The sequence below is a fragment of the Felis catus genome, chromosome C1, assembly GCF_018350175.1.
Source record: "Felis catus isolate Fca126 chromosome C1, F.catus_Fca126_mat1.0, whole genome shotgun sequence".
NCBI lineage: Eukaryota > Metazoa > Chordata > Mammalia > Carnivora > Felidae > Felis > Felis catus.
The window spans coordinates 139,784,377-139,806,870 of NC_058375.1; the positions used below are offsets into that span (position 1 = coordinate 139,784,377).

General features: G+C 47.4%; 1 protein-coding gene across 1 annotated transcript in view; it reads left to right on the forward strand.

Annotated features, from left to right (window-relative positions):
* The window catches only part of KIF5C (kinesin family member 5C), a 166,014-nt gene that overhangs the window by 130,118 nt on the left and 13,402 nt on the right, over positions 1-22,494 (forward strand). Inside the window, exons 22-25 of the mRNA XM_011285287.4 lie at positions 4,672-4,743; positions 7,355-7,459; positions 9,409-9,625; positions 10,821-10,934. Coding sequence (XP_011283589.2) covers positions 4,672-4,743; positions 7,355-7,459; positions 9,409-9,625; positions 10,821-10,927 — 501 coding nt within the window. The 3' untranslated portion in view covers positions 10,928-10,934. The remainder of the gene's footprint in view (positions 1-4,671; positions 4,744-7,354; positions 7,460-9,408; positions 9,626-10,820; positions 10,935-22,494) is intronic.

Genomic DNA, 22,494 nt, shown 5'->3' on the forward strand with positions numbered 1-22,494 from the left:
ACCTTTGGCTGATGGGGAAGACAGATAGCGAATAATAAGGGAGGAAATCATGACCTCCATTAAATGGTTCTGGAAAGTGCACAGGGTGGTTGCTGGCAGAGGTCCCATGAGAAGGTGACTTTTGAGTAGGAACTTGAAGCAGGTGAAAGGGCAAGACTGGAAGGGCCTTCCAGGCATAGGCAATAGCCCATGCCACGGCCCTGAGGTGAGCCCATGCCTGGTGTTTTGGAGTGACAGCAGGGAGGTCAGTGAAGCAAGGAGGAGCTAGGAGGTGGGCACAGAGAGGTCAAGGCAAGAGCAGATGTAAGCTGGGAAGGGACTTGAGACCTGCAGGGTTTGGGGTAGAAGAGTGACAGATCAGAAGGGCTTATTATTTGGAATCCTGGTTGTTTTTCTTCATCCTGCATCTGAATTCGTGACGTTTGTCTCCACTGGTTGACTTCCATTTCAGCTGCTCTGAGGGCCCTCGAGAGGCCTTCAAAGTGCCACACACAGCCTGTGTTTGAAGACAGACCATCCCAACCTAGGCTCTCAGTTTGGTGAAAACATGTCCGGTCATTTAGATACAATTGTTCAGATAAAGTCATACATTTTGATTCCACTCATGTGTCATGTGAATTTATGTGGTATTGTGCCTATCTCCAAGAATCTAGTGACCCTAGGCTGTAGGGCTGGGCCTGGTTCTGCACTCTGGCTTCTGAGTTGATGTTAGTTGCCCCTTAAAGCCAGGTGGAGGGACTCAGGACAGAAGTCCTGGTGCAGTCCACTCAGGACAGAAGTAAGATGACTGTATGCAAAGGATCTTGGGCCTTTCCAGCATGGTGGAGAAGATGGTAGATGGGGCTGCTGGCTGTGGGGGAGACTGAAATGAAGCTGTGAAATTGCAGAAGTGATACTCACAGTTATAGATGATTGTAAAAATTCAGGAAAATATTGAACTTTAAAATGGTACCGTATTCCCACTAGCCAGATATAAGTGACGTTTCAGTACCTTTTTCCTTTCCACCCGTGAACTGCCCCTGCCCCACTCGCTCACCTGCCATACCTGCCCTTCATGCCCTCCCACAGGTGCTCTCTCACGGTCACACTCACACTCGTACAAAGTCACTTGTCCTCTCCTGCACTCTGGCGAATGCTCACACCCCACAGTCTGCAGCCCCTTCCTCACACTCGCGGGCATTCACTTCCATGTTCTCGTGTCTGTGCACTTCCTCGCGTGCTGGCCCCTCCCACCCTCACACTCACCCATGTGGCTCTTCTCTCTTGCTCTCACTCAGCACTCACATCACACACATCACGCACATTCACATTTTAAACCCCAAACTGGAACCTCATGGCATCTTGTCACTTAACCTGCCCTTGGAACCTTCCCTAAACTGTAACTGTTCTTCAGGAACAGGCTCGCTGCCCTTGATTGACCTTCCTAGAATTCTCCTTAGCTCAAGGCCTCTGCTGGCTTGAGTATTTGGGCAAGCTGGGGGGTGGAACCTGCTGTCCAGGGGTAGGAGTGTGAGGCCCACTCCAGCAGATGACGTTGGAAGATGTCGAGGCAGCCATGGGGCTTCGGGGCTGGTCCTCTCTTGCTGTGTTGATGGGCCTTGTGTTTTTGCCTCTCTGGTCTCGCCCTCACTGTCCCCCGTGACAGGAAGCTAAGCCTGCAACTTTTACACAGAGGGCAGCAGCCTGTAACATGGACAATTTGAAAGAAGGGAGTCAGGTAGAGTGAGGAAATGATAATCTGCTGGTGGAAAATTCATTGCTGCAGGAAAGCCAAATGATAGCTGCCTAAGCTTAAATGTGCAACTTGTAAACTATTTAAAAAAATTTTTTTCATGCTTATTTATTTTTGAGAGAGAGATAGAGTCGAGCAGGGGAGGGGTAGAGAGATGGAGACGCAGAATCCGAAGTGGGCTCCAGGCTCCAAGCTGTCAGCACAGAGCCTGACATGGGGCTTGAACCCACAAACCATGAGATCGTGACCCGACCTGAAGTCAGATGCTTAACTGACTGAGCCACCCAGGTGCCCCATCTTGTAGAATATTTTATATTTTAAACATCTTGAAGCCTGTTCCTTGTACCTGCCCCTCCTGAACTGCTGAATTCACCTAAGAGCAAACAAAAATGAGATACAGTTGCCAAACTCAGGACTCCATAGTATTTGGTACTTAAGCCCCAAAGAAATGTCTGGCCTTTTGACAAGGCCCCCGTGTCTTCTCTTCCCATTTCCCTTTGGTGTGATGGCTTTTTTTTTTAATGGAAAATATTTGCTGTGATTACAGTTCAGCCAGGAATAAAATCCCTGAAGCAGCAGAGAGAGCAGGGGCTGGGGGTCTGAGCTCTGTGGGCAGGGGCCTGAAACAGTGTGTCTGCATAAACGTGGGCTCTGAGCTGTGCCCCTGTGCCTGCGCTGGAAGGTGGCTAAGCCTTGGACAGGTCCGATGGGCATTGCATCCAGAATAACAGGCCTGCTTGGCTTCCTGCAGAAAGGAATTTGCCACATCTGAGGAAGGAATTGACTTCAGCTGCTGTTTATTTCAACACAGAATTGCAGACTTGGACCCAGCAAAAAGACCTTAAATTAACACAGAACTGTTATTCCAAGAAACTTAGTGTTTTTGTGTCTTTATGGCCTGTTTCTTTTAAAAAAAAATTTTTATAATGTTTATTTATTTTTGAGAGGGGGGGAGGGGCAGAGAGAGGGAGACACAGAATCCAAAGCAGGCTCCAGGCTCCGAGCTGTCAGCACAGAGCCTGACACAGGGCTTGAACTCATGAACCGCAAGATCATGACCTGAGCCGAAGTCGGATGCTCAACCGACTGAGTCACCAGGCAACCCCCTGCCACCTTTAAAAAAAAATTTTTTTTTCTTTAATATGGCCTGTTTCTTTTTTTCTGTGAGCATGTGTGAGCTGCATCCCTTGACATTCTATGTTAAGTCAACTTCAACAAATTAAAAAGTATAAATGTAAGTTTATCTCTCTCCTCCCTTATAGGAAAATATTTTGCAAGGAACTAATCATATCTCCTGTAGTAAATATATGGAGAATTAAATGAAAGTAAATAGCGTGATATTCTGATCTTGTTAACAAAGGTCACCAGGTTTGACTCAGACCCTTGTCTTAGCAGTCTAGTTCCTAAGGGCTCATTTGTAGAAAATAATTCAAAATGAAGAAAAAAAATACCCCCAAGAAGTTAATTACAACATAACAATATTATAACAACAGAGGGAAACAGTAACAAAAGTATACGATAAAAGACTACTGAAGAAATGGATGTCAAATATGATGCATCAGTAAGTTAATACTAACTAGTGTTTACTGACCATTACGATGTGCCAGAAACTGTTGTAAAAGTTTTATAAGGATTATCACATTTAATCCTGACAACTGTGAGGCAACTAGCATATTTATCCTCATTGTACAAATAAGAAAACTGAGGCACAAGAAGGTTAGGTAAGTTGCCCAGGGTCACGTGGATAAAAGGCCCACCACCTGCTTCATCCATGAGCTCCGTGATGTAAAGCAAACGAACATGAACTGAGACCGGCAAGGGGTGTGGAAATATGAAAAATGTCAGTTAGGATGGGAGAGGTTGTGGGTAACTTTCCTTTTACACTGGCATTTTGTATAATGTGTACGTGATAAACTAGAGGAAAAAAGGAATCCCTTCTGGTACAATGCAGCCTATTAGGAATTTTGGGGAGAAACTTTTTTTTTAAAGATTGTTTGTTTGTTTAAGAGAGAAAGAGAACAAGTGAGGGAGGGGAAGATAGGGAGAAAGACAGAGAATCCCCAGCAGGCTTTGTGCTGTCAGGGCAGAGCCTGACGTGGGGCTCAAACCCACAAACCGTGAGATCATGACCTGAGCAGAAGTCAGATGCTTAACTGACTGAGCCACCCAGGTGGCACATGAGAAAACTTTTTTTTTTTAATGTTTGTTTGTTTGTTTGTTTATTTAGAGAGAGTCCAAGCAGGGGAGGGGCAGAGAGAGAAGGAGACAGAGGATTTGAAGCACGTCTGCACTGACAGCAGAGAGGCCGACGTAGGGCTCAACCTCAAACCGTGGAATCATGGCCTGTGCCAAAGGACCTTACCCATGAGAAAGCTTTTTTAATTTTTTTTTTTGACATTTATTTATTTTTGAGACAGAGAGAGACAGAGCATGAACGGGGGAGGGGCAGAGAGAGAGGGAGACACAGAATCGGAAGCAGGCTCCAGGCTCTGAGCCATCAGCCCAGAGCCTGACGCGGGGCTCGAACTCACAGACCGCGAGATCATGACCTGAGCCGAAGTCGGACACTCAACCGACTGAGCCACCCAGGCGCCCCGTCCCATGAGAAAGCTTTTTAACTTTTGTTTTTGAGGGGAGAGAAAAAGTGCTATTTAGAACTCAGCAAATGAGTAGGCTTTGTTCTAGTTTACATTTCATTGTTTGAGTTCCCGTCTCTGGCCCTTGGGATACTCTTGAGACAGTTAAGGGGGTAGACACAGCTGGTGAGAAAGTCAGGGAAGTGTGGGAGCACTGTGGCCTTACTGGCAGACTCATAGAGCGTTTATGGACAGGTCTGGGTCATTGGGTCAACCAGATGTTGATGGTGTGGCACCAAATCCGTCACGAATTCACTGTTTCCCCCACCACCTAAGTGGCATTTTAACAATCTTCTCTTCCAGTCTCGAGAATTGCAGACTCTTCATAACCTCCGGAAACTCTTTGTCCAGGATCTGACTGCCCGGGTCAAGAAGGTGAGTTCTCTTTTGTGTGAACAGGACTGAGAAGAAAAGAAAAGATGGCCAGAAAGAATCATTTTCAGTTGAAACATCACTTCCTTAAATTGGGGCTGGTTATGCTTAAAAATGAATTACTTCAAGCCAGAGAATGTATTAAAAGAATGTACCAGAGGCAAAACAAAACAAACAAACAAACAAACAAAAAACAAAACCAAAAAACCCAAAAAACTTGGGAATATTTTTCCATCTGATTTTTTTCTTCTTAGTAAAAGGAAGTTATAATCCTCTCCCTGGCCCTCATTTCAAACGAGCACATATTTACCTGGCCGCAGTGTGAGAGCTGCTGTGCATGATGCGGGGAAAATCCAGAGGGGTCTTGTCAGGCAGAGTTGCCCCAAAGCCCGGTGAGCAATGCCAGAAACCTGTAGCAATTGGAGGCGAGAGCACCCTGTTTGCCGGTGACGAGGCCATGAGGGGCTAGGTCAGAGTGTGTGAAGCACCCTGACGTGTGTCTAATTTGTTCTTCTCGACACCAGTGTAAGTGGTTCTTACTGTTCTCTTGTTAGTGGAGACAGGCTCCGAGGTTAAAGAACTTGCCCAAGGTCACACAGCTGGAAGAGCCGGAGGTAGGATTGAATCCAGCTCTGTGTGACTTCTGAATCTGGTCCTCTTTGATCCTCACACCTCACATGGCGATCTCGGGAAGTCACCGTATAGCAGATCCCACCGCAGCTCGTGGAAGTTTCAGGAAGGAGGGAGAGGTGGCAGCAGTGAGGGGACTGCTCTTTAAAAATGTTTAAACGTGATGGAAGAGGAGCAATGGGCCATATGCAGATGTGCAGTAGGACGGAAGGAAGGTGTATTTGAAAGTGTGTGTGTGTGTGTGTGTGTGTGTGTGTGTGTGTGCACATGTGTCTGTGTGAAGGAGCCAAGGGAAAGAGGTGAAATATATAAGGAAAGAGGAAGTGATTCATGGGGTCAGATCTGAGAGGGATGGAATTAATAGCACAGATGGACATATTGGGCTTGGTATAAGGGGAAAGGATATAGTCTCCCAGAGAGGAGTAGTGGAGAAGTCAAGATGGGAGACATTGCAGGAAAATGCATAACAGTGGAAAGATGCATCCAATGATGCATCGATCTTCTCAGTTAATGTGGAGGCTCAGTCCTCAATGGAGAAGGAAGGGAAGGAATGGCGAGGCCACAGAGCCTAGAGCAGGCGCCAGCAGCGTGGAGCAATTTGTCAGGGATGAGTGAAAGGATTGCTGAGCAGCGGTGTGAGCGTCCAGCTGAGGCTCAGAGCATGAATCTGCCGTGGCCTCTGACAACTTGGTTCTAGCGAGTTTGGGGACCTGCAAATGAAAACAAAGGAAGGCAGAGCCTGATAGGAGAGTCCAAGGGCTGAATGGCAGTGGTGGGGCGGGTAGGTAGTGACCACAGGCATCAAAATAGAAATGACCGTCAGACCTGGACCAGGTAGGCAGGAGAGGCCAGAGCACAGGGGACAGAAAAGGAGACTGGGGAGGTTAGGCAAGATCTGAAAAGGCTTAGTCAGAGGGAGGAGGGGGTCCAGGGAAGCTTAAGATCAGACTTCCCTGATTTCATGATGTAAAACTCTCGAGGAAGGACCTAGTTTTATTAGACCAGTGACTCTCAAGGTGTGATCATCTGGCCAGCAGCCTTGGCATCACCAGGATGCTTGCTGGATTCTCAGGTTCTCAGACGCACCTCAGGTCCACTGAAGCAGAGACTGGGGCTGGGGCATAGCAATCTGAGTTTAATTTCCCTCTGGGTGAAATTTGAGAACCTTGGATGTAGATGGAAGAGACACGGGTCTGAGATGCATGCACAGCTGTTACCTCTCAGAAGAAGGAGGGATGGTGGTCTTGTCCATCATCAGATGGCACAAGCATGTCTCACCATTTTGGGCTCCAAGATGTGCTTATACATGTGTTTCTCAACTTATCTGACCACTGAGTGTGGCCCTGCCGGGAGGGAGGTTTCTGTCAATCTTAAGATCTGTTGAATTTCCAGAGTTTTTCTGGCAACACCGTGCTCAGATGCCATGACTAGTTTGAAGTAGATTCATTAAGTAATTTCATGGAATCGGAAGCTCAGGCGATAAGCACAGGCCATTGAGACTTCCCAGCAGGACCACATACATTGCCCTCAGCTTGCTGACTTATCTCAGTTGGGATATTTGAAATTAAATTTCGGTCTTGGGTTTATATTTTCATACTGCTTCTTCTTATGAGTTTTGGAACAGTTCTTTTGAAAAAGAAAAGTCTATTTGCTCACCTGCAAGAGAGAGGTGAATCTCACAGGGCTAATCTGTATCTTTCAAAGGAAGATTGGAGGTTTTGTTTTGTTTTGTTTTTCAGTTCTCTAAAATATAACACTCGTGAAACCCTTGACACGGAGCAAGGAAATTAATTGGGAAGGTCATTGAGTCTCAACTTTCAGAACCTCTTTTTATCTTCACTTTCAGAATAACCTTTGGTGGGATTGGGGTTGTTTTTTTGTTTTTTGTTTTCTTTAAAGAAGATTTAGAGTGTTGTCCACCTTATGCTGGGGCTGCGGGCGGGCAGTGAGCTGGCCTGCCCGCTGACCCCTCATGTTGGTGCAGAGTGTAGAGCTGGACAACGATGATGGAGGGGGCAGTGCTGCCCAGAAGCAGAAAATTTCCTTCCTGGAAAATAACCTGGAGCAGCTCACGAAGGTTCACAAACAGGTAGGAGAGTCGTGCCAGCTTCCTTCTGCTTCTCATATTTTCCTGGAAAGAAGCCCCGTATTCTCCTGGAAAGATGTGGCCGCAGTTCTGGGAGAAGGCTCTGACATCGAAGGCTAAGGGACTCTGTCACCACAAGACATTAGTGCCAGACTTGAAGTCCTTTAGTCTTCAGTGACTTCCCTTATATATAAAATTCTTTTGTCAAAGGCAAATGGAAGGAATTGAGTTTGAGCTCTTGGGCTTTGGGAGGTGGGGTGTTCAGAACCCTGTCTTTCTATCCTGTCTCCAGTCCCAGCGTTGGACCTACAGGCTGCACAGAATGTCAAGTGAATGCCATGGAGCTGGTTCAGGCCCCTACTTTTTTTTACAGATGAGGAAACAGACTAGGACTAGAAGTAACTTAATTCATTTTCTCTCTGCTCTGTTGCCCTATTTATTGAGCACCCTGTTAGGTTCTTACGATGCTCTGGACTTTGTCTAGAGGGACAACAAAGTTCACGGCCAAGCCTACTGGTGATCTAGGCGGTTGTCTTCTCTCTGTATAAATGCTGGAATGTTCATGTTTTTCCTAAATCCTAAAGATTTGGGCTATGATAAAAACAGTCCAACTTGTTAGACCACATGGATAAGGTGATGTCATCTCTCTTTGACTTAAGTCCTCTTTGATATTACTGATGGTGGCATTTTTCCCCAAAGGGAGGACGGCAGATTCAACATGGTTGAAGTCACTCATGCAAATTGTTGATGAGAAATATAAAAGCAGAAACTGCAAGGGAATTTGAAATAGGGCTCTGAGATTAATTATTTTATTTATGAATTCAGTGAATATGTTTTAAAAATCTACTCCGGAGCTGCTGGTTTGCCTATGGGGTTAAAGAATGCAGGTGTGGACTCGGGATAGGTAACCTTCGTTAGCACTTTCTGATTTTCTAAACTTTTCTTGATCCACTGGGATTCCCACAATGGTCCTGTTATATGCTATCCTTTTTTATGGGTGAGAAACCTGAGGTTTGTGGTGGTTGGATGACTTACCAAGTCCAATGTCAGGAAATAATAGAGCTGACTCTTGAACCTTTTCTTCACCTGGGGCCAAACCTGTTGCTTCTTTTTGTTTTCCTTCATTATCTTTTTATTTAAAAAAAATTGTATGTATTTATTTTTTTTAATTCCAGTATACTTAATACAGTGCTCCGTTACTTCCAGGTGTCCAGTATATCAGTTCAGCAATTCCATACATTACTCAGTGCTTCTCACGATAAGTGTATTCTCAATCCCCTTTACCTGTCTCATCCATCCCCCCACCCACCTGCCCTCTGTCAACCACCAGTCTATGGCCACACCACCCCACACGCGCCCAGTCTCACCTGTTGCTTCTTAATTGAGGGTCTTAGGTAATGAAAAAATGAGCAGTACCCCGGAGTTACCTGTTAGCCTTTGGATATGTTGCTAAGGGGGTCCAAACCACATGCTGGTGTAGACAACATGTCCTGCAGGGAGGAGCCCTTCAGGGAGCTCTAGAATATGCATGCCTTTCACCCGGTGCTTTTGAACTTGCTTTGTTTACATTTCTCAGCTTCCATATGCTAGCATCTGACTAGTCAATTTTCCTTACACTAGTTCCCCCACCCACTCAAACAAAAGAGGAAGTAAATCCTGCCCAAGTCTGAAAGCTTCCTGTGCCTGGAAATGGCTTTTAATTTCATCCTACACCCCTCCCCACTTCCTTGCACCCATGAACCGTGTGTAGCAAATTGGAGTCCCAGAGTATGGGATCTTGATTTTCCGTCGGTGCTGCCAGCATTTGTGGTCACATGGACTTTCCAAGATGACCTAGCGGGCTGGTTGTTTGGCTGCAGAGACCGCTTCTAGCTGCCCTTGTATCACTGTCTGCCCCTCCTGCCGGCCGCCTCGCCTCCCCGGTAAGTCACCCCTATCCCTTCCCGCCACAGCTGGTCCGGGACAATGCAGACCTGCGCTGTGAGCTGCCCAAGCTGGAGAAGCGGCTGCGTGCCACGGCAGAGCGTGTCAAGGCCCTGGAGAGCGCGTTGAAGGAGGCCAAGGAGAACGCCATGCGGGACCGCAAGCGCTACCAGCAGGAGGTGGATCGCATCAAGGAGGCTGTTCGAGCCAAGAATATGGCCAGGAGGGCCCACTCAGCCCAGATTGGTATGTGTGCCTCTCACCAGGGCCCTTGATGGAAGGCAGGACTCTGCTGCCCAGGAGCACTGATGATGCTCCGAGGCAGCGATGGAGCTCTGGGCTGTCCAGAACATCTGAAAGGCTGTGGTCAGGCATGCAGGACCTAGGCTAGCTGGCACCTCCCGGCACCTGCGTTCATCCGGGGAGGATGGGTATGTCAGGCACCTGCTTCCTTATACTGAGAGATTGCCACGTACATTGTGGTCTTCAAAGCTGCTGAGCTGAGCAGAGAAGGTGGCCAGCCTAGGCTGTCGGTAAAGGCTTGTGGCTGTAAACAGAGGTACTTTCTCAGAAGTCCTGCAATGTATGGCTATTTCTCAGCAAAGCCCAAAGGCCCTATAGCAGGTGGGACCGTGAAGGGGCCCTATGGAGCCAGAAGCCTCAGGGAAAGCCACTTGCAAGGGCAGGTTTGGAAGTGCCCTGGAAAGAGCCAGGCCTGGCATCGGTGAGCTGGCTGTGGTTCCAAACTGGGGAAGGGGCCTGGACATCCAGCCCCTCCCGGGCTTGGGTTTGGGTATTTTGCCCATGCAGGGAAGAGGGTGTAGCTGCTAAGTCATAGTTCCCAGGATGGAGCCGCAGGCATAAACTGGATTTAGGGATGGGCTCTGGAGAGCTTTTTTCTTCCATTGAAATGCCTCCAATAACATGTGATATTATTTCCCATCAGATATTGCCGTGCAGCTGTTTTGCACACCAACAACTTCATGTTTCTAGTTTTAAGATCATACCTTAGATTAGTGTTTTATTGCTTTTCTTGGACTTTACGCTCTTTGTAAATCTGGAAACTATGGATCTTGTTGCCAGAGAAGTGCATCATAGGCAGATTTCTGCATCAAGTTTCAAGGGCTGCCCCGATGCCCTTAAAACCCCAGGGGTGCCTACGGATCTGCCGCAGATAAAATGGAAAGTCCTTCTAAGTTTCCTCAGCCATAATTAACATAATTGATACATAAATTCTCTCCGTCCCCTAACCATCTGGCGCCCTAAATTAGTTAACTGCACTATCAAGAGGGCAAACATCCTCTTTTCAGAAAGCTCTGGTGATTGATAAGGACTGTAATGATACAAATTGTAGGTCTCGTTTTTCACATGTGACCCGCGGGCATCTGGGTATGGCTGTTTAAGCCTAATCTGAACGTTCTGTCCTTTCTGTCGAATACAGCCAAGCCCATCCGCCCTGGACACTACCCAGCATCATCTCCAACGGCCGTCCACGCCATCCGAGGGGGAGGAGGAGGCTCTTCAAACTCCACTCATTACCAGAAATAAATGCAAAGTGAGTCCCTGGTGTCGGGTGGTTTCTGTTTGGGGCAGATCCGTGCCCCTGCCTGGCTCCCAGCAACATCCATGTGCACCTGTGATAGTGAGAGGCTCAGCTTTCCTGGAGCAGACCCTAGGGACGCAGCTTACCTGCCCTCAGCTCAGCCCGGAGCCTCCGGGTCTTCTTAGTTAGGGCCACCTGGTGCCGGGGACCCTCTGGGGATAGACGAGGGTGTGGTGAATGATTCACCTGAGCTTTCTTTTGTCTGTGGGGTTTCCCTGTGCAGCTGGCATCCAAAAGGGCAGTACCTGTTTGTCAGCTGCTTTTGCCTAGAGCAGACAGATGTGGGTGGTTACTTCAAGTTGCAGGAGCTGAATATAAAGAAAGAGCCAGATACAGAAAGTCTATTTTTATAATTGCTATCTGAACTCAACAAATAGGGTTTTGAAGAGTGTGCTAATTTATAGCTAGGTAGGTCCAGACCACTTTTTTCTTTGAGACAGTGGTCTAGAAATTTCTCTTCCTACAATCCACATGCTTGATATTGCTCTAGCAGCAAACAAACAAACAAGAAGTGATATGCTTTGGAAAAGAGAAGGAGAGACCTTGTCTTTTTGTACTTGAGGTAGAGGAAAGAGGTCATGGGTGGGGCTGGGCGGACAGACAGCTGGGTGGCCAGAAAAGCGTTTAGGAAAACTCTTTAAACCCGTAACCTCTGGATAGAAGAGAGTATCTCCAAATGTTGCCCTTGGATTCTGAGCCCTCACTAAGGAAGCTGGCTTAAGCCACCATGATCAAGGGCGACGCAGGGGAGCATTGAGTCCTCTCTAGCTCTTTGTGGATCAAGGTGAAGAAAGTGAATGTATGGGGCTGGAGCCCTCTCTCAGGCGATACGACAGCATTGCTAAGCCTCATGCAACAACTTCCAAGGAAGGAGCTTGGTGGCTGCACCCGGAGCTTTCTCCTGCGCCGCCCCAGGCAGCATGCCAAGGAGCAGGACAGGCACTGGTCAGATGAGGGGAAGGGAGGGAAGGCCGAGGGGGCCCTCGGGCGGACAACATGTCCACCACCATCTGCCATACCCTAAAAGGTGGATGGGAAGTGGTCTTGGCAGTGGGCCATCCCATTCAGATCCGATCACTTTCAATCACAAATAAAATAAAATCGGGTGTTATAAAATTGCTTTTGACTGCATGTTCCTGGTGTTGTAGTTGGCACTTGAAGGGAGCTATAAGACCACATTAGGCAGCTTGGAATAGAAAAGCTAAAGTGTGGTTCTGGAACTTGGGTGGGTGGGAGAGTGTCAGTATCACCTGGTCCCCAGGGACCTAGGCTTCTTGAAGGAGCATAGGGCCTGGGCCTTTGTATGTTTACCAAGTACCCCGGCTGATTTTGTTAGCCACCAAAGTTTGAGAACTCCTATCCTGAAGTAACCGTGGCTTACATACAGGATGGAAGTTAATTTCTCTGTCACGTTAAGAAAATTTGAGAGCGGCCTGTCAGAGGCTGGTAAGGGAACTCTACCGTGACTACAGAAAGCTCGCCTTTTAAATTTAGACTCACTGTCCTCAGAAGTACCCTCCTCCCTCAAGGTCACCTGGTCCAGCTTTCAGGCCTACATGCCATGGTTAGCAAGCAGAGAGGAAGCTGGGAAGAGGCAGACGCAGCCCTCCTAGCCGAGTCCTCTTCCTTTACTAGCCTTCCTGAAGTCTGCATTGTACTAATGCCTGCATCCCTCTGGCCGGAACTGAGGCACACGGCCATGTGCAGTGGCAAGAGGCCTGGAAAAGGGTAATTTTTGAGGTGGCACGTCACTCACTGCCCCACGTAAGAGTAGTGTTCTGTACCTGAGGACAGGGCAGTGGATGTTGGGTGAGCAACCAGAACCTGCATTTATTGAGCACCTACTATGCAGCAGTGCTGTGCTGCATGTAATATCTACATTACATTACATTACCCCATGGCATGTGAGCACAGAGTTGGGGTGCCTGGGTGGCTCAGTCGGTTCAGTGTCCCGCTTCGGCTCAGGTCATGATCTCGCGGTTCGTGAGTTCAAGCCCCGCGTTGGGCTCTGTGCTGACAGCTCGGAGCCTGGAGCCTGCTTCGGATTCTGTGTCTTCCTCTCTCTCTGCTCCTCCCCTGCTCATGCTCTGTCTCTCTCTCAAAAATAAACACTAAAAAACTTTTTAAAAATGTAAGCACAGAGAGGGATATGTGCTTGGGTCCCAGCCAGCTCTTAATAAATATACTGGCTCAGAGATTCTGGAGTCCAAATCCAGTGCAATGGACAGCCACTTGCCTCGTGCAGTCCCGTAAAGATTCATCAGACCCATGTTTTGGGGAAGGTACGTACAAGCAGATGTTCTCTCTTATGCTTGGGATTGAGAAGCGGTAGGCCTGGTAACACTTTGAGGACCTTTGAACTAATAGCACTGTCCTCGCCCTTCCTGGTGATTCATCGCATTCTGTAACTCAAAATGTTGTAGGTGAATTTGATTATTTCATCTGCAGCTGGAACCTTCTTAACCAACTCTGTCTGTACCTACAACTCCTGTAGCTAGGTACTTTCTCCACATCACAAAACAGGTAGGCCTCCTTCCAGGTTATCAGGATGTTGGTGTGGTAGAGGGGCCTGGCTTTGGACAAGAGACTTGGGTCAAGCATTAGGTCTTCTACTTTCTCCTTTTTTTTTTTTTTAAGGTTTATGTATTTATTTGGGGGTGGGGATGGAGGGGCAGAGACAGAGTAAAGAGAGAATCCCAAGCAGGTTCCACACTGTCAATGCAGAGCCCGGTGTGGGGCTCAGACTCAGGAACCATGAGATCATGACCTGAGCCAAAATTCAGAGTTGGACGTTTAACAGTGACCGAGCCACCCAGGTCTCCTATTTTCTTTACGTTACTTCCGCTCAGTAACCCTCAGTTGATTTGGTTTCTTCGTCTATGAAATGGGAAGAATCCTTTCCCTGGATCATTGGTCTTGAAATGAGGACAAAATGAGGTCACGCTTCTTAAGCTGCTTGGCATATAGCACGTGCTTGATAAAAATGTCAGCTGTAGTTTGGAGTAGCAAGCAGTGCATACTGGGCACAGCAGCAGGTGGTTGATGAGTGTTGGTCTGTCATCTCCAAGTCATGTAGTTGTTACAAAATAGTTTTTAGTCTCTCTCTGGCCCCAGGTTCTTTTTTTTTTTTAATATAGTTATTTATTGGGGCCCCTGGGTGGCTCAGTCGGTTAAGGGTCCGACTTGGGCTCAGGTCACGATCTCGTGGTTTGTGAGTTCGAGCCCCGCATCAGGCTCTGTGCTGATGGCTCAGAGACTGGAGCCTGCTTTGGATTCTGTCTCCCTCTCTCTCTGCCCCTCCCGTGCTCACGCTCTGTCTCTCTCTCTGTCTCTCAATAATAAATAAACGTTAAAAAGTTAAAAAAAATAATATAGTTATTTATTTTTGAGAGACAGAGACAGGAGCAAGCAGGGGAGGGGCAGAGAGAGAAGGGGAGACACAGAATCTGAAGCAGACTCCAGGCTCTGCGCAAGCTGTCAGAACAGAGCCCGACGTGGGGCTCGAACCCATGAACCGCAAAATCATGACCTGAGCTGAAGTTGGACGCTAAACTGACTGAGCCACCCGGGCCCCAAGTTCTGACCGCTAAGTGGGGAGGGCCCATGAGTCAGCATCCTATTTGGTGCTCTGACCAGATGTAAGGTGTTTTAAAGATATTCTCACTTATTCATCTAAAGGTTATGAATAAGAACATTGACTATTTTTAAGAAAATGACTGGGCATTTGTCAGGAGAGGTTAAAAAAAAGGATAGTAACCAACGGAGTGGGGAATTAAAATTGGAAGTAAGAAAATGCAAAATCATTTTTTAAAAACCTAATTGCAAATGTGGAATTCATTGCTTAGTTGGGATCAAAACATTTTGAGAGGATCTTTCCTGATCTTTGGGACGCTCATCCCAAAGTGTGTCTGTCCTAGGCAGAAATGATCTCAGGTGCTGACTCTTCCCAGCCCTCTTGCTAAAGCCACCACAGCCTTTCATACATGGGCAGCATCCGGGTATCTCTGGGGTTTCCTTCTGCTTCATTTCAGGTTTCGAGGAATATAGTCACAATGAGTATTTTGGTTTATGCCCAAAGTTTCAGAGCAACTAAAGATGCCAACATGTAGAAATCAGAACTCGGGATAATGCTGGCTTTTATCTTAGCTAGTTCTAATCCAGGGGGGCAGCCTAGGGGAGGGGACATCTTTTTCAAACCACAAAACGGGACATGGAATCCGGGGATGGCTGGACATGCATGGGTTCAAGCCCTGGCCTTGGCTTTATTTCCACACGATGTTGGTAAGTTACTTGATATCTTTCAGCCTCAATTTCATCATCTGCAAAATGGGATCAGGCATGGAGAACCTGTTCCGTACTTGGTTTTACAACATCTTGTGCAGTGTTACTCTTTTTTTGCAGGGAGATAGTGAATAAACGAGATAACTTCAAATAGTGGTAAGGTTCTGAAGAAAATAAGAGCAGGTTAATGAAATGGAAATGGGGACACTTATTTAGAAGAGGGGGTGACATGTGAGCAGAGCACTGACTGAGGACAATTACCAGCCACACAGTGACTGGGGAAGAGTGGCACAGCCACTGGCTGGAAGGTGGGAATGGCTGGCGTATTGGGGAACCTTGGGAAGCCTGATGGGGCTGGAGCGCAGAGAATGCGGAGACCTTCATAATCAGATAAATGAGGCCTTAGAGGCCAGGCTGGCAGCTCAGGGTGCAGTCAGAGTGTGCAAGGCCACTGGGGCCTTTGGGTCTGGGAGTGGTGGGGCCTGGTTTGTGACTGGCAAAGGCCACCCTGTGCTGGACCCCTGGGAAAGGATGGGGTGGCTGCGAGCCAGAGCAGGGCTCCCCTAGAGGCCACTGCGGGAGAAGTGATAACACAGGAGACCCCAGAATTACAGGTACAGAGTACTGGCTACCTGAGAGGTGTTGCCATCCGGAGCATAGGTGGAGGTGATGAGAAGGCAGAGTAGAAAGGACAGTTGCTGGTAGGTGGTGGTTGGGGTGGCAGGGATGTGGAATGGGTCTCATCTCTGCCTGCTTTCTCTCGCAGGAAGCCAGGTTAGCAGCTGAGGGAGGCAGGGAAATGGGGTTGTGGGCGGGAGAAGAGATAAGGTGTGAAATAGACTTCTGAGGCAGTCCTGAGTGTTTATGCATGGCCCACACTTAATGTGGATACCTTTTAAATACTTGTCCGGCTCCTTAGTTCCGAGCGTCCTGGATTGGGCTTCCTTTCCTGGCGGTGCTTTGCCAAGCCATTGGGCGCTTGTTCCAATGTGTCCACCAGATGGCGCCAGTGGGGCACTGCTGATACCTTGGCCCTTCTCTAAAAGGCTTCCAGGCAAAATGGTCTTCCTTTCCCTTTCCTATATTAAGACCGCTATTTCTCAGATTTGAATAGCAAATAGAATACTTTTAAGGGGATAAAGTTCTCACATATTTGCCAGAGTTTAAGTTGTTTTATTATAGTTAAGTATGAGCAAATTTAAAACAGTATATACTCTTGTACTTAGTCTTATGCAGCTATCAAGTCAAAACAGATTTAGGAGTTAGATTGAAATGAAGCACAAATCAAAAATCCAAATCACCAGCCTTAACATAATGCAATGAAAGATGGTCTTTTGCTGAAAATAAAGAGCTGGGTGCAATGCGACTCTGGTACGCATTGCTTCCAGAGGAGTTTGGCTTGTCCAAGCTACTTCCGTGTGTCATGACATGACTCACTTCTTTTACCCCCTTTCTGTGCTAACACCACTGTAGAGGGGTGCCTGCTGGCTCAGTTGGTAGAGCATGTGACTCTTGATCTTGGGGTTGTAAGTTCAAGCCCCACATTGGGTATAGAGATTACTTAAAAATAAAGTCTTGGGACACCTGGGTGCCTCAGTTGGTTAAGCACCCGGCTCTGGATTTCCGCTCAGGTCATGATCTCACGGTTCTGGAGTTTAAGCCCCGTCTCAGGCTCTGCGCTGAAGGCATGGAGCCTGCTTGGGTTCTTTCTCTCTGCCCGTACCTGGCTGAAGCTTGCACTCTCTCTCAAAATAAATAAATAAACTTACAATGAGTAAATAAATAAATAAAGTCAGAAAGAAAGAAAGAAAGGAAGGAAGGAAGGAAGGAAGGAAGGAAGGAAGGAAGGAAGGAAGGAAAGGAAGGAAGGAAGGAAGGAAGGAAGGAAGGAAGGAAGGAAGGAAGGAAGGAAAGAAAGAAAAAAAAAAAAAGAAAAAGAAAACCACTGCAGAATCACTGCATACCTTCCAGCCAATTCACCTTCTAGTGGCTGGAATTCATTATTGTCCTGCGGGTCCAGCTTTAGCCAGAGGCTATTTAAGTGATGAGGAGTAGCCCCCGCTTGGTCTGGTCGTAGCAGAAAATGCGTGTGGGCTGAAGGTACACAGGAATGTTTGGTTGCAAGGTAGGCAGCTAGAGAATTTAGAATGTGCACACGTTAATGCTTCAGATTTTTGTGGCAAGGAAAATGTAAAATTGAAAACACTGTGAGGGGCACCTGGGTAGCTCAGTCAGCTGAGCATCCAACTCTTGATTTCAGCCTAGGTCGTGATCCCAGGGTCCGGGGAGTGAGCCTGAGTTGGGCTTAAGGTTCTCTCTCTCTCTCTGGGGTAGCCGGGTGGCTCGGTTGGTTAAGTGTCCGGCTCTTGGATCAGGTTGTGATCTCACAGTTGTTGATCAAGGCCCCACATCAGCTCTGAGCACTGACAGCTCAGCCTGCTTGGGATTCTCACTCTCCCTCTCTCTCTGCCCATCCTGCTAGCTTTCTGTCTCTCTCAAAATAAATAAATAAACTTAAAAAATTTTTTCTCTCTCTCTCTCCCCTTTCTGCCCCTGTCCCCGGCTCACACGCATTCTCTCTCAAAACAAACAAACAAACAAACAAACAAACAAAATAATGGTGAAATTGAAAATCATTAAAAAAAAAAAAAGGAAAGAAAGAAAATAATTGTGAAATGAACCACAGGCCCAGGATGCCCCTCACTTTGCTGATGTAGATGAAGACTCTGATATTTTGAGGACTGTACTTTTATTAAAAACCATATATATTAAGTCTAGAAACTGTAGCCTATTTAATAAAGTTTTGATAAGCTTTGATAAAATATTTGGTAAAATCACAATGGTACAGCAATAGGGACCCACTAGGGTTCTCAGAAGAAGCAGTTTCAGGCGCCTGAGTGGCTCAGTTGGTTAAGCATCCGACTTCAGCTCAGGTCATGGTGTCACAGTTTGCGAGTTCGAGTCCCACGTTGGGCTCTGTGCTGACAGCCTGGAGCCCGCTTCCGATTCTGTGTCTCCCTCTCTCTCTACCCCTTGCCAGCTCACACTCTGTTTCTCTCTCTCTCAAAAATAAACGTTAAAAAAAAGAAAAGAAGAAGAAGCAGTTCCGTGTTTTCAGACTGTGATTTCTAGCAGGGCCACCTGGCAGATGGAGCCATCAAAGCAGACCAGGTGTTCTGTTACGGCCTCTGTATCTCTGATTTGTGTGACATTCCCTGGGTCAGTGACAGTCACTATGGGGTGGCTCTGTCTTCTTCAGGTTTTACTACTTCAGGAGCTTCATTGTGAATATATTTGTTCGTTGTTAGTAAAAACCAGTATCTTTAACTCTTAAATGTTTGTGGGCTGGAAGCGGACACCTAACACAGATCTGCAGGCTTTCACAACTGTCCCCTTTTGTTGCCATAATGGTCATCTGTGACTGAGGGCCTGACATCCTGGACCCTATGTTGCCTGCATGCCTGACACTTTGAGGGACCTTCAGGCTTGGCCCCGACATCTGGAATGCATCAATAATGTTCTAGTCTAAGAAGTCTCGTCACAGTAAGCTACACCCAAAAGGGCAAATTCCACGTGTACATTAGAGACAGGAAGTCCAGTATTTTTTGGCTTAGCCCTTAAACCTCAGATTTATTTGCCTCTGAATGTCCCCGGCCATTTCCCCACATTTACTACCCTCAGCTAAAGCCCTGAACTTTGGGTCCACTTGGGCCTCTATCTTTGATCTAAGAAATTCCACCTTCTCTCAACCCCCCACGCTGCTCTCTCCCTTCATTGTTTTCCTCACTCCACCTCAGGCAGAATAGTTTTCTTTCTGAGCGTTTGACTTGCAGAACAAAAAGGCCCTTATTGTTTGGTCCTTAATTTATCCTGAGGTTCAGGCTGAGCTTCCCAAGCTGGCACTTCATTTATCCTCTGTTTGCTTTTCTAAATCACTGTCTTTCCTGCTTGTTACTCTTCTCTCTGTCCTGCATAACTGGATCCATCCCATCTGGCGTCAGTGACGGGGTCTACTTTGACCATTCTCCTGGTTTTTATGTCCATTTAATCACAAATAAAAAATGTACTTAAAACGTATAAGTTGGCTCGTGCTCATAGCAGAAATGAGTTCACTCTGTACGTAGAGGGTAGGTGAGAATTTGCTCTACCAAATTTAACCCCCTGAAGTGGTGAAATCGTTACGGAACCAGGCTGGAACACTGGAGGTAAAACCAAGCGGCACTCGGAGATCTTGGTGGATTGGAGATGTATTTTACACCGATGGGCTCAGAGGAGACTGATTCTCCAAAGGTCTGAGCGCCGAATGCAAGTGGGGAGGGTAATTTACAGTTGTCAGCTTTCATATCTGTGGGGGTTTTCGAGTGCATAGCAAACAAAGGAAGAAGAACCCAGAGGAGGGGTCTCTAAGCTAGAGACCAGAGTCTGTTTTAGCCCCGTTGGCCATCTTTGGTATACTTTATTTACTTCTCCAATATTCCCCCCCTTTGATGCCTTAAAAAAAAAAAAAAACACTTTTAGTAGGCATCACCTTTCAGTTTTACAGGTTGATACTCTCGGAGGGCTAATATTTGTGCAGGAGTTTGGGGAGCAGCAGTGTTTTCAATAAAACGTACCACAGCATTCAGTATACAAGGGCCGATAGATACAAGTAAAATTATGGAGAGGAGGGGCCCCGCCAGGGCAGGAAGCCAGGATGCCCAATCTGTGAGATCCCATCCTTTCCATTGATTGATACTTTCCTTTGTCTACATTGAATTCTTTCCTTGAGTTCCTTAATCTTAGTTGTAACTATTCTTGACTGGTTTACGAAATAGCAACATTCCTCCCCCCAGAAAGATGCAAGACCCTCCTTTTTCTTTTTTTTTTTTTTTTTTCCTTCAACGTTTATTTTTGGGACAGAGAGAGACAGAGCATGAACGGGGGAGGGGCAGAGAGAGAGGGAGACACAGAATCGGAAACAGGCTCCAGGCTCTGAGCCATCAGCCCAGAGCCCGACGCGGGGCTCGAACCCACGGACCGCGAGATCGTGACCTGGCTGAAGTCGGACGCTCAACCGACTGCGCCACCCAGGCGCCCCGACCCTCCTTTTTCTAAAGTGAGGAGGTTGAGGGCTCAACTATGTTGGAGGGTCACTGCCGCCAGAGAGTTTATTTGGTTTTGTAAGGTTACCAGAGAATCTGCCACCCGTTCCATGTCTTCATTTAGTTCTTGAGATAGTCTATGGTATAGTCCTACAGATGAGCCTATGCCCCCTATTCCGGTTCCTATTCCTGTCGCAATTCCTGCTCCTATCAGAACGGGTAGCAGGATTGCCTGTTTAGTCCGGGACTTGGGGCTAAAGTTTGTTAGGAGCTGATCTTCAGTGTACACGGATATCTCTGGGGTTAGGAAGACAGAATAACATATCTGAGTCCAGTTGGCCTCTAAGCATCGGTAGGCCAAATTAGAACACAGATAGAACACCCCAGGGGTTGAACACAGGGTTGCATTCCTCTTTAAGGTTATATTTCTTCTGCATAGAGAGGTAGCATTCATACCTTCAGGGACATACAGATTAGATCGTCAGCATTAGTGAGAGAGACCCCAGTGGCCAGGGGTCCAATTAAGACAGAGGTGTTGGTTTTGAGATTTTCAGGAGCTTCCCAGGACAAAGGGATAGGAATGGCTAAGTAAGCCCTACTGCTGAGGGGCAAGCACATCTAGCAGGTTTGGGTGTGATTATCTATTTTATGGAGGACTTGTACTGTAGTGTTGGCCCAAGGCTGGAGTGGGGAATTGCTAAGCATCTGGTTGAAGGCTGAAAGGTTCAACCTTGGTAGGCTCCCGGGGGTTGGTTGCCTTTATGGCTTGTATTACCCTATCCTGGATATCCTTTATAGCTTTTTGAAGGGCCCTGTCTTGCACCCCTCCCCATCCAAGATCCCCCATTGAGGAAGGTAAGTGTAGCAAGCTCGCTTCCCTCTCTGGAGGCCCTTGTTGTGACATGGGGTCCTGACATTTTGGGTTATCTCTATGGTCCAATTCTTAGCCCTTGGGGCACCGAGGGACTGACAGAGTGGGTGTTTTTCCCTTGTAGCAATCTTTGTGGAGGGAGGTGAAGGCGCTGAACGCCCTTGACCCCCTTATTGTCATATAACAATCCTGGGGGCAAAGTGAGTAAGCGGCCATTGTGAGGATGAGAGAGGTTATCATAATATACAGGCAATACTTAATAATCCTCCCGTCCAGAGGAGGTATGTGAGACCCAGCATGCATCTTTTGTCCCATGTCCAGCTTGTTGGTGCAGTCTCTGTCAGCCCAACAGTAAGAAGTAAAATCAGGGCTATGGCACGAGTAAGGGGCAAGGGCTGGCAGAGTTGCATCCAAACCCCTAGGCTAGGTTCTCGTGTTGATTCCTCAGGCTTCTGCCGTGCACAGGTCAGCCAGCTTCCGGGGTGTGGCTAGAGCAGGGCTGGAGGTCTCAGGGGCCAGTTTCCCTTTTGAGGGTCAGTTTAAGTGGGTTGACTAGATCTGGATCACTTCGCCAGATTGTGGGTTCTTCTGAGTTGGCCTTCTTAACTCTGGAGTGATGGACCCATGGGGGTGATACCTGAAACTTTAAGGGCTGTAGGAGTTGTTAGAATAACAGTATGCGCCCAGTCCACCATGGTCTAAGAGGTTCCCTCTTCCAATCTTTGACCCGCACAGAGTCTCCTGGCTGAAAGGGGTGAACGGGGGTCCCTAAGGAAATTGGGGCCCTCTCTGTGGTGTATCTTTGTAACTTGTTTAGGACTGCCCCCAAGGTCTGGAGCTGTTCTCTTATTCCTTTGTCTCCAATCTGGTGTAGGTCTCCTGGGAGTTTTCCTGAACATGGTGGGGGGCGGGGAGGGCGCCTATATAATAACTCAAAAGGGGAGAATCCTAGTGCTCCAGGCATGCATCGGGCACACAGGAGGGCCAGCAGTAGTAAATCTGGACATGGGAGATTAGTCTCTTGGTGGAACTTAGCAAGGGTTTCCTTGAGGGTGCGATTCATCTGCTCTACATTCCCTGAGCTCTGGGGTCGGTAAGCAGTGTGCAGTTTCCAGGTAATGTCGAGGCACTTTGTCAGGGTTTGTATAATGTCTGCCACAAATGCAGGTCCGTTATCACTGTGTATGGTTAAGGGTGGACCAAACTGAGGCACAATCTCCCGTAGAAGGGCTTTGGCCACCTCGCGACTTCATTCCGTTCTGGTGGAGAATGTTTCGAC